The 12,637-nt window shown below is 42.0% G+C and overlaps 1 protein-coding gene across 1 annotated transcript in view; it reads right to left on the reverse strand.

The window, feature by feature from the left end:
• egfra (epidermal growth factor receptor a (erythroblastic leukemia viral (v-erb-b) oncogene homolog, avian)) overlaps nt 1–7,789 on the reverse strand; it is a 34,151-nt gene extending 26,362 nt beyond the window's left edge. Inside the window, exon 1 of the mRNA XM_080838110.1 lies at nt 7,587–7,789. Within this exon, the coding sequence (XP_080694236.1) occupies nt 7,587–7,665 (79 nt within the window). The 5' untranslated portion in view covers nt 7,666–7,789. The remainder of the gene's footprint in view (nt 1–7,586) is intronic.
• Between the last annotated feature and the right edge of the window lie 4,848 nt (nt 7,790–12,637).

Raw genomic sequence — 12,637 nt, forward strand, 5'->3', positions numbered from 1 at the left:
CTCTGAGCATTTTCTCAGCTGTGCATCAACCTGCGACTCTGCTCCAGTCCTGTTTGGTCAGAGCTGCAGGCGGCCGGTAATAAATGGCCCTCGGCCGAAAAATTGACAATGGGGAAGAACAACAGTGTTAGTAAATTCAAGGGTAAACAGAGCACGGCAATGGTGCCATTGAAAGTTAATCCTGCTGAATAGGCAATCCCAAATCCAGGAAGAATGCCCCTTTTGTGCTACAGGTAATGGTTTCCAGGGAGATGTCAATGTACATTCAGACTTTTTGCAAGCCTCCGGAGGAGGACACACATACACACACGGGGACACACACACACACAGTCAGAAAGAGAGAGAGAGAGAAAGAAAGAGAGAGGGGATTGTTGCATACAAGGATGAGCACACTAATATTTTCAAAGACGGAGCTGAGAATCCTGGTCATAAGTGGGTTCACAGCTGACCAGAGATAGTGTTACTGTTGCAGAAGGTACATGCACATCCTTCTATGGAGAGAGGGAGACTTAATGCAAAAGGCAGTAGCTCATTCAGTGCTTCCAAAACCAACCTTTTTCAACAGTTCCAGTTCTGTCTCCTCTATGGAGTGATATCCCTGTTGGTCTTCTATTACAGTTATGAGGTTTGCCTGAGCATATTTGTACAGAACATTTACATGGGCTTAGTTTGTTGGTCTGTTTGCCTACTTGCAGCCTACTATTTGAGCCAATTAACTCCACCAGCGGCACACACAGTGGGGCAGCAGCAGGACTCAAGGGGTGGAGCCTACATACAAGTAGATACAATTAGTTGTGAGTACAGAACTGCACCTAAACACTCCCGTCTTTGAGTCCTTGGATGTGGGTGAAACAAAGTTCTGAGGCGATATGTGTGTAGACCAAACACTGGTGTCTACCAGCTTCAGCTATGTCAGGCCGGCCACAATCAGTTTAAGTTAGAAAAACATTGGGGATTCAGCTGAGTTCCTCAGCCCTTGACCCATGGTTGGGTCCATCGTAATCATTAAAGAAGACTCTGCCACATTCCTTAAGGAGCAGAAATGAAAGTTAGAGCTGTTAAAATTCAGAGAAAAACTCAATAAGTAATCAGTGGTCAAATTATTGACCAGGGCCTACTGTTGGTAAGCGTTTGTTGTCTCAGCCGGTAAGGAACTTAAAACTAAAGGAAAAGTTAAAATAAAAGAAGGTACAAAGGGGTCAAAACTGCATTGGAAATGGTCCCTCCTTTTGAGACATGCACACCACAGATTCAGTTCAGTCCAAGGTGGAGGTCGGGGGAGAGAGAGAGAGAGAGAGAGAGAGAGAGAGAGAGAGAGAGAGAGAGAGAGAGACGCCTCCGGCAGGGAAAGCCACACGAGGACCAAATATATCCAAGATCTTTATCAGTATGAAGTCTACAGAAGTGGGAAAATACACAGTTTACAAAAACTACGATTTATGCTGGGTGAAATGTATTTTTAGATACTTTGGTTACACCTGTGGTAGATTATCTAAGAGATCAGCTCTGGCAGACTCCTTCAGGAGATGACTTTTAAAGGCACTCTCAACAGTTGATTCCTAACAAAGGAAATTACCCTTTAAGGACAAATCAAACACAGCATTAGCCCTGATTCTCACTCTTGACGTATTGCCATGCGTTGTAAGATCACCTTTGCCTTCATCTTGGTCCCTCACGTCATGTTTTTCAGTGCTGGAAGACCTTTTATATTATTTACCCTTGTTGTTTACAGACTCTACGGCTCTGAGGACAAAGAACAATAAACATGCACATGTTCACAACTCTCCTTATATCAAACTGAATGCTGAGTGCACTGTACCGAGGGTTGAGACATAATGCTACAAGAGAGGTGTAAGATGGGAAGACAATGGCCTTTAAAGGAAAGAGAGGAGAAGGCATGAGTCAGAAATCTGTAGAGAGAGAGAGAGAGAGAGAGAGAGGGAGAGAGAGAGAGAATGGATGCTTAAAGATTGAGTCAGGGGTAAAAAAGTGCAGGAGAGAAATAAATGAACATGTGTGGTTGTCTTGTGTCTGTGTATCTGTGCGTGACTGTCTGTGATTAGTGAAAAATGTGCATAAAGCTGTGAAACAAATTTCAACATCCCACATTCATAAGAATAAGGAACAAGGACAAACACTGAGTAGGTGAGAGCACATAAGTGATTGTGTGTTCGTGTATATGTGTGTGTGTGTGTGTGTGTGTGTGTGTGTGTGTGTGTGTGTGTGTGTGTGTGTGTGTGTGTGAGAGAGAGAGAGAGAGAGAGAGAGAGAGAGAGAGAGAAACCTGATGGATTTGCAAAAATGATTATGCGCTTTGGTTGCTCTCCTTCTTAACTTTGTTTATGAAGTGAACGTTACTTTACATTTTACATATCAACTCTAGGCAGGCATGTCAATTATCAATTTATCAATTACCTCCTTGTACAAATTTGTTTCCACAGTTTCTACAGGTTTTACCACAGTGCCTTATTTGACACCTGTCACTTATATTTATTGTGTTTTGCATTATGGCTGACATGCCTGCAAGGAGATTCATAAGTGAATGCAATAATAAAAATAGCCTTTCCTGTTCAGTGTAAGATGTTATTTCAAATTCCACTGTACGTAAAACATAAGGGCATCTATGTGAACTATGGCTAACTCATCTGTGTGAACTATGGCTAACTCAAACGGCTGCGCACTTAATGAGATGTAACTGACAACTTCTTTTTCCAGTTCCAACCATGCTCAGTCTGTTTCCACTGCAAACAACCAAGAGCCCAAAAGTCCCATTCAATCATGGAAAGACCATAAACTCCAAAGCTCTCACCCTTTCTACAATGTGCTATTTTTGGGAGACTGTCCTAGATCCTCAAATCTTAAAGCTGCTTCACTCATGCAGATTTCTTACTGTGCTCATACAAAAGACAAGACTCCAAAATGCCAACTGAGAAGGATCGATTTAGTTCATGTTCTTTGATTATAGGCTTTGAAAAAATGTGGGTGAATTCTCACAGAAAGTGCTCGAGACAGTGAGAGGCAAAAGCTTATTTGCTTGGAAGCTAATTTTGCTCTAGCTCTAGCTCAGTGAGGCCTAGGCCTTCGTATGTCTTTAAAGGTAGGGTAGGTAGGAAATACCATCAAGAGCGAACTTGATTTTGAAAGTATACAACCGAAAAAATCCAAGCCCTTCCTTCAGGCTTTCCTTTCAAAACACTACAGCTGAAGGATACAACCATGACAGGAGGTCAAGCGAACTGCTGTCATCGCTTAACATATCCAACTACCTCATGTTTCATTCTCACAACTCACTCACTACATCCCGTTCAAGGACAATATAAACTAACATAAGATTAAAACCCCCAAATGACACTTGCTCACAAGTACAATGCAGACACCCGTTAACATACAGATAGATTACATGCATGGTACATGTAAACATAGCTACATAACCTACTAGCTTACACAGCGTGAGTAATGTTAGCTTTGGGCTAATACATAAGGTAGCTACATTGGCTACATAGTTCAGGAAAATAACTAATTTCCCCCCAGAAAGAAACAAACCAGATAATTGCCTGTCCAGCAGAATTACAGCTCCGAGCCAACCCCTTTCAGGCCCTTCAACTCCCTCAGTTGTTGCCATCATTACCTCCTGACCTGTTGGGGCTGCGTTGGGTTGAAGAGTTTTAGCTCGTTATGCTATAAGTCACACCAACAACTACAAACCAACAACTAGGATTCTTGGCTTCCTGACCTTGTGGTATGTGCTTTTACTGAACTGTCGATAATTTTTTGTCCCTAGCTAAAATTTGGTCCCAAAATGTTATAACTATAGAGCCCAGGTTGAAAAATACAAAGTATCCCTTTAAGACTCACAGAGCGGTGGCCATAACTACTGGACCAAACTGAACAACCTGCATTGTTCTTCTCTAGGTCCATACCCACGCAGAAGATGAAATGTCTGCCATTTCACAGTACTGGCTAATAACTTATCAAAGCAGGAGGTCCATTGCTCCGTCAGCTCTCTGGACTCCGACAGTTCCAACATCTTAAGCAGATGTGTTCCTGGAAAGGCCATCAGGCCGGGGAGAGTTGGAGAGGGCGCCCAGAATGGCCTCAGCTCACCGAAATTCTGATGCCTCCAGGTAACTGAGAATTGCTACCAATTACCCCGCGGGGAAGGCTCTGATACGCTAGAGTGGCCCCTGGAAACAAATCATAACAGAAACCTCTGGAAATGGAAAGAGGACAAACGGAAAGAGGAGAACCCAGGCATCACTTTGGAACATAAAACAGCAGAAGGTGCTCAGACAAAACCGGATGCACTTGCCATGGTAGGACACAAAAAAAACCCATCATGCATTACTAAGCATTAATTCAACAACACGACCACATCCAGTTATGCATTTGAAAAAGTGCTTTTATTGGTACATGCATGACTCATAAATGAACTCTAGGACAACATAAATCAGGTTAAAATTGCACCCACACAACGTGCACACCAGCTCTAGACATGTGAGATGCTGTACAAACATTCTGGGACAACAGCTTTCATCTTGTCTCAAGTTATCTTTTAGCTATGACCATATGCCTCCTGCCAGTAAACCCAGCAATAATGACATGAACTGCAGAGCAACACAGAATTGCTCATCTGATTAACTGGCTAGGTGGTGTTCAGAATGCCTCCTCTGATTAACTGGCTAGATGGTGTTCAGAATTGCTCCTGTGATTTACTGGCTAGGTGGTGTTCCGGTAATTTCGATTCAATAGGAACGCTGCTATTTTCATTCAGCATGAACGCTGATGAAAATTACACCTGACACTATTCCACTGTGATCTGCAATTCAAGAGAGCACAACCCACCGAGTCCATTTCCTATAGACCTTACGTGGGAAATAATTGCTCAGAAGTGTATCATTATAATGCAAAGTCATTTGGAAAGTCAAAGCGCGCACACACACACACACACACACACACACACACACACACACACACACAAGGCCTGACTCTGGAGAACGACTGTCTGTTAAATGAATTCTCTTATTCGTACAGGATGCTATGGCAGGACCCCCAGCTCCACACATCATTAAGGCAGAGCATTTTAACATCCTACAGGGACGCATGCTACTGAAACTATATCTGCTGAGCGCCACAGAGCATTTATTAGCAAATTAGCAAGTTTTGGGGCGAATCAGATTTGATCAAAATCTCTGAACACCTTTCCACCTTAGGGATGGTGTGGGCAGGTTCTATCCGCAGTCCAATCTGAGATGTTCTTAACTTGATTTTGTAATACAAAGTCTACCTGACGGCAAAACGCTTGAGATGAGATTCATTAAAAGGCCAGGTAATGAGGGTCAGACGTTAGCACTGCACTACTTCTGAGTGCGTCATGAAGAGGCCAGGAATAACAAGAACATCTGCTCCAGCCCCAAGCCAAAGGGAGATTAAAGGAAAACAAAGCAAAACAGCAACTAGGTTTCCACTGTCCGCACAACTAAGTGTTAGGCCAAACCTGAAGCTTCCGGAACAGGATCTACAGGACATGCAAAGTAACCTCATGCGCAAGCCAGGGCCTCAGAGGTGAGGTGCCTCCAGCCCTCTCACAGGGCGTGTGGTGGATTCCCCACCCAATACCCCAGGGCCAGACTGAGCTGTCTGTTTTGTTTAGTTCTCCTGAAATATTTGGGAAATCTGTTTTTTTGGCTCACAAACACAACAGACTTGTTATGATTTTGTTGGATGCAGGTTGAGATGTTTTTGTTGGAGACTGATGGATGACTGGGACATACCGTGCATAAACTCTTAGAAAGGGGTTTTGAGTGAGATGTTAAATCATTTTATTATCGTTTCTATCCTTCTTGGGAGATATCTTCATGGGATACCAAAGATTGTACAAGGAACATTGGAGAGGAAATGATACTCTGCCTGGTTATTGGTTGGTTGAACACCGAATAACTGCAGCCTAATGATCAGAGTGTGTGTGATTAAATCTTTAACTTGGAAAAAGAACAGATTGAGGGCATCATGACTTTCTGAACCATTCAGTGCAATAAGGTAGTCAGCCTTAAGGCTTAGAACAACACTCTTGACTTGAGCCACAAACATTAATTGAAATGCATACATGGGGTTCCTTTATTTAATGTGTTCTGTCAGATGAAAAGGGATTGTCTAGCTTTTTATGCAGTATTTGGTAGTTACACAAGAGAGAGAGAGATGAGTACTGTTTTGATTTCTAACTGTTGTCCTCACAAAAATCATAATCTGATATACTACACAGGCCATTGTTTTAAGTGGGTCAAGATGTGACTTTAAATATTTTCTCCACATATACTTTACATATTTCACATTTTCAAAACAAATACATTTAACACACCAGAGAAATTCAATGGGTTGTACAACAAGATAATACATCAATTACCCCTGTAATGTCAAAAGACTGGCATAAGTGAAATATAAAAACAAATATGCATTAATAGAATTCTTTTTTGGGGGGGTCTACGCTATACCACTAATTAATTGGGCCTCGTACATTTTTAGAAAGTTTTCAAAAGGCTGCTACATTTTAAAAACTTGCCACCATGAAGAAAGACTTGACAAACGCTACAAGTGATGTGATGTTCTACTGAAGTGAGGAAAGTAAAGTCAAGATGTAGAGCATCCTTCATCCTGTGTGGAGTGGCTGTCTCATCAGGACCAGAGGGGGCTTTCAGTCTTATAGCCTGGATTCTGTGCGCCCCATCTGTCCACCTTGGCAACTGAGCACATACGCGAGGACACTCCTTACTTCAACCAGGCTGAACAGGGTAGTTTATTAACCATCATTTTAAACAGGTCAATCTCTCAAGGAATATATATTCTTTAAAGGAAAATTATGGAATGCACTGCTCTAAACAAAGCGATTACATGATCAAAACTGACAAAAGCTGCTGTGGTGCAGAAAACTCTTTCACTGATTATTTCTTTACTTTAGTTTAAACTGACGTGCTTATGAATTTAGGCGTGTGCGTTTTGTTTCTCCCCAGCTTAGAAGTCAGACAGGAAATAAGGTCAACAGCAGCAGCATGACATATACTTGAGACACTGATAGCACTGATAGCAGTTCCGTTTGGGATGGGTATGACAAGTCTTGTGGATTGCGAAATACCTGGCTTTAAACCCCAAGCGCACAGGCTACATCATTCGCCTCTTCACTTCCAGTTACAACTTCACCCCTATCTTTGTAAATTCTTATGCCACTGTCCTTACTTTTTTCAGTATCAATCATTTCGGTACCAATAAATCAAGTTAAGGTAGCCTGCAATGCTTTCAGTATCAATCTATCAACTTAAGGTAGCCTACAATGATACAAGTTTCATGTTTAAAAGTGGGACGTGCGAACGCTATGTGATCATACACTAAAACTGTACCAACTGCTTAAACTCTCATTCCAGTGCTGGTTCAAATAAGCCCTTTTACACACTTTTCCCACACAGCTAGGAATTGCATGAACACACATCAGACGCTACGCCAGACAGACACCACTGTGCCAAGACTGCCTTTCCGATCAAATCCCACCTCCGAAAGCGAATCCAACACCCATGTCTCGGTCCTTAAGGCAAGCTTACCTTTCTTTTCCGGCGTAGCGCAGCAACCAAAGGAAACTAGTAAGGTTACAACGATTCCAATCTCATTTAGTTTTGCCATAACTTATTGCATCAGTCGTGTCGTCCCGAAATTGATTCTCGTTATTCCATGCTACCACCGTATTCGTTGAATTAGTTATGTTCGAAACGTTCCATTCAAGGTAGCGACTTCATACAGAACTTGTCTAGACTTTAAGACAGAAAACTTTGACAGCTCCGCCTTCTCCCTTGAAAATCTCTGCAGTGAGAAAACTGTTGGCTGAGGAAGGATAAGAAAGACACAGAGTATCTGACGTCACCAGGAGGAGGACCAGGACTGTGAAGCGCGCTTGAACGAGTCATTTCAGATAGGTTGTGTATGGTGTAATTGATCAAGTTCAGTCAAACAATAAGTTCAAGACACCAACAATGTGCAGCCCATTGTTCGCCAAAGACATTTCTAGTCCCATGTCCGTCTCCCCATGTCGGTTTACTATGTGTTTAACGTAGCCTAACTCTGTGCCAGAAGCTTTAGAGTGGACAAATGACCTAAATGGAAATAGTTGCATAAATTAAGTTACTAGGGTAGCTAGACTCTGGTCACTTGAATAAACATGGTTAAATACATTTACCGTAAATGGTCTGAGGTACCATAAATCTCGCCATCACCAAGGACGCTGCAGATTGAGGTGGGTTATAAACCTGTAAACAAACAATTTATAACCAAAATACTGAATATATGACATATAATTTTGAGATATACATACAACACATTCAATCTGCATAGTGCATGGTGACCATTGAAGCCGTGTTCCACTGTTAAAAGGCCACTTTAACTAATTGTGTCCTAAGGAAAAAATCACTCTTCCTTACTAAATTTAGAATTAACTGGTATATATAGCCAACTACTGTAGCATGTTGTGAATCTGTACTCACCCAAAAAAAAAAAAAAAAACATTTCCCTTGTTGTGGCAATAGACAACTATGTGATGTTTACAGTACAGATATTAATATGTTGTCTGGCTGGTTTTGTTTGCCATGGCTGATATGATTTACCAGTTAATCGTGTTTATAATAATTTAGGTTATATTAACTTAACAAACTAGAAACAATGCATATTCAATATTCTACTGATTGCCTTAATGCTTGAAAGAAACCCAGTCGCACGTTATTACAATGCATCTACACTAAGAAAGTCGTGTCCCTTGTAGTAAATACAAATCACATACAACAAATATAAAAAAAAACGTAGAGTGTAGTAAAGCAATTGATAAATAAAGTATTGTAGTGACAGCCTTGCTAAGTAATGTAATGAAAATAATGCCACCACCGCGCCTGACGTCAGCATGTAGCATAGGAGATTGAAAGTAATGCATCCTTGTGATTATGTTTTCCAGGCAGACATCCTGGTGTCTGAGACAAAATAAGTAATCAGTCAACAGTGTTTCTTACTTGCTATTATTCCATTAAGGTCATCCCATGCTTGTGCAAATGGGACTTGTAATGTCATTACTTGTCTCTGTGATCTGTGACCATTTTGAATGTGATTCTGCAATGTATTGCAAGACATCCAGCCAGCCAGCGAGAAAGAGAGAAAGAGAGAGAGAGAGAGAGAGAGAGAGAGAGGAGAGAGGAGAGAGAGAGAGACAGAGAGAGAGAATAGAGAGAGAGAGCGAAAGAGAGAGAGCACAAGAAACAGTAACAAGCCACAAGCCCCATAACCCGTTTCTTCCCAAGGTTCTGACACGCACTTCTGTACTTGGTTTAAATTGCCACACACCTGCTGCTAGCAGGTCTTGGGAAAGGGGAACATTTCAAGGGGCTCTACCATCAGAGCAAGTCAGTGGAAAATATGTAAACAGAGACAGAAGACTGAGTCAGGAGCTGAGCAATCTCAAAATACCTGGTGGATGGAAACATTGACAAGATTTCATCACCTTTTCCTTTCAGATAGAAGAGAGAGGTTGATAAGAGATTATGGTTTGCAAATTAGCGATATATACTATTCATATGTGTGTGTGTCCTCATCAGAAATGAAATCTGAATGAAATGTGCCACTTGAATACTGTGAAATCAACACAGAGACATTTTGGAGTGTGTTTGGTAACATAGGGCAGATACAGATCAAACAGATTCACATAGAGGATTAGAGCTTCAGCATAGGTGCATGTTTCAGGAAATGGAAAAGATTAAAAAACACAGCACAGAATTGAATACCTCACTCTTTATTTAATCCCTTATTGGTCAGAAATGATTAACTTTAGACCAGCTCCCTCTGCTTATTATAGCTCACAAATCTCTGTGTCTCTTGTTCTCTCTATAACACATGTACAGACGCACCAATTCACAGACACATACTCAAACTATCACACTAGAGGTCTGTTTTTACACACACATAGCTACTGTACAGTGTTAGTTAGTTTGTTCCATGTGTGTTGGATGTTGAAATATGTTTCCACTCATTTCCACACCTGTCTGCATGCAATGCCGAACCACTAATCACTGACAAGGCTTGTCCTGTCTGGAAGATTTGTATAGACCTGCAAAGGCTTCCCTGGAAAATGAAGTAAGTATGACCAAAAGACTGACACATGTAAGAAGAGAAAAATGTTCGAGCATTTATGTACTGTACTTCTCAAACCTGAAAGAAAAACTACCTTCCCAATTTCTTACAATATCATCACCGTGATGCAGTAAAATGGGACCCTATAGTCCACGCCGGTTTCTGACAGTCAAGATATCATCAGTGTGTATCAAGATGAATGGGTACTGTACTGCTGGTTAGGCCACAGACAAAGAGTTGATGCAATTAAGTTGTTTACTGAAGCAGAAAGAATGATGTGTGTCCATGCTGTGAGGGAGGTGTGTCTGCCATAAGACCCAGCTTTACGCTCTCGCCTGACAGACTCCAGCTGGACAGGGCGGGACTCGAGGCAGCGCTCCGTACAAGTACACAAGGAGACACAAGTCCAAATAAAACATGAACAGGTCTTGTCTTTATGGCTGAAAAACCTGGTCTCTAGGGTAATGGCTTTGATTAACCGTGAAACACTATGAAGCAAACAATGTGAAGTAAGACATACAAAAAGGGGAGACTCATCAAGGTTGAGTTGTGAAGTGAGGACCTTGGATGGCCTGTGTTTATGTGATAAAAAAAACCTCCTTGCTTTCATTTGTTCTTGATGAACCTTAGGCTGATCGAAGCGCAGAATCGAAGACGAACCATCAGGAAAACAACACTAACCTACATTTTTTTTTAAATGAATGACCATCTGATTATGGGTCTCCTGTATTAGATCACACAGTTCACATCCCACAGTGGGGGCAGATAGGTACATCAGGAGGAGCTGAGGCAGATTTCTGTTGTTGCTGATAGGCTGGCTATGCCTTGGGCAGTACAAACAAAAGGCTGAGGTAATTAGGCTTAATTAGAGAGGGTGGTTGTGTGATTGTGTTATTCCAAACAGATGCACTCCTTGGGGCTGTATTCACATACAGAGCAGCATTGCTGAAATGCTACGTAAATAAACTTTCCTTTAATAATGAAAAAGTCACGTGGTTATTATGGCTATAACACGTATGGATAAATGTAATGAAATCCTTGTGGTTATTTTGAGACCTAGATGCATTCACTCAAACAGTTCAGTTCAGGACCCTCAGCTTCTACCTCCCCTCCCATAGCCCCACGAACCCCACCCTGCTTTCTTCTCACACCTCCTTGGTGATCAGGCCCAATGGGAGGTGCATGTCAGGCCACGAGAGGTGCTCGGAGAGGGTTTGCACCGACGCAGAGGGCTCTATGGTCGACCATAGATCAGGCTCATGCCGTGCCTGCCCAAACCCCTATCACCTAATCTCACCTTTCCTATTCACTCTGTATACCTCAGACGTCCAATACAACTCGGAGTGCTGTAACCAGTAGAAATGTTCGGATGACTCTGCAGTTGTGGGATGTGTCAGTGGTTGGCAGGAGACTGAGTACAGGGAATTGGGGGACTGCTTTGTGGCGTGGGAACAACCATGTCTTTTTAAATGTGACCAAGACGAAGAGGATGGATGTAGATTTTTAGGAGGACCAGGACTAAGTTGAACACCATCTCTTGCAGAAGCGTAGGTCCTTCAATGTGTGCAGCAAGATGTTGCATATCTTTCAGTCTGTTCTTGCAAGTGCAGCCATCTGTTGTGAGCCAGTGACAGAAATTGAACAAACTATGTATCTATCACCCACACGCACACACAGACACAGACACACACACACACACACACACACACACACACACACACACACACACACACACACACACACACACTCCATATATATATATATATATATATAGAGAGAGAGAGAGAGAGAGAGAGAGAGAGAGGGAGAGAGAGAGTGAGAGAGAGAGAGAGAGGGAGAGAGAGAGTGAGAGAGAGGGAGAACGAGAGAGAAAGCCAGGGAGAGAGAGGTGGGGGACATTTTGCTCTGAGACTAAATATTTCACAATCATCATGTCAGGCACTTGTCAAGGTCTACTTGTCAGAGCATGTGGTTGTCATGACTCCTCTCCTGGTTAAACAATAAATACCCAAAGCCTAAAGTTACCAAATGAAGCTCTTATAATTAAAATGCCAGAGAAGGAAAAAAAAACATCAGTCTCTAAAACTTTAAGGATGTATTCTGATCTCTGCTTCATTAGACTAAACTGTGGCCCATTTCCACGAGCCCTGCGGGAATACAGAACACATGCATGCTTGTGGCCTACAGAGGGCATTCTTTGTGTTGTTCTTAGCCACCACTCCTTTGAGTGTGAATACCCAAAGGACTGCTGTGCACAATTGCAATGATTCGTGCAGACTTGGTGATATATTTAACCAGAGTTGAACCACAACAATGTAACAAAGGCCCCTGCACCAGTGCTATCAATTGTTGACATGAATACAGTATGTCATTTCTTGTCTACATTGCTGAGAACATCCAAAGCTCAGAATGGACTGTATATCTGCCTTTGTGAAAGTAGAAACCTTGAACGGATTCTTAACTAAGCTTTATTTAACAAAGCAAATACCAC

The sequence above is a fragment of the Sprattus sprattus genome, assembly GCF_963457725.1.
Source record: "Sprattus sprattus genome assembly, chromosome: 4".
In the NCBI taxonomy this organism is placed as follows: Eukaryota; Metazoa; Chordata; class Actinopteri; order Clupeiformes; family Clupeidae; genus Sprattus; species Sprattus sprattus.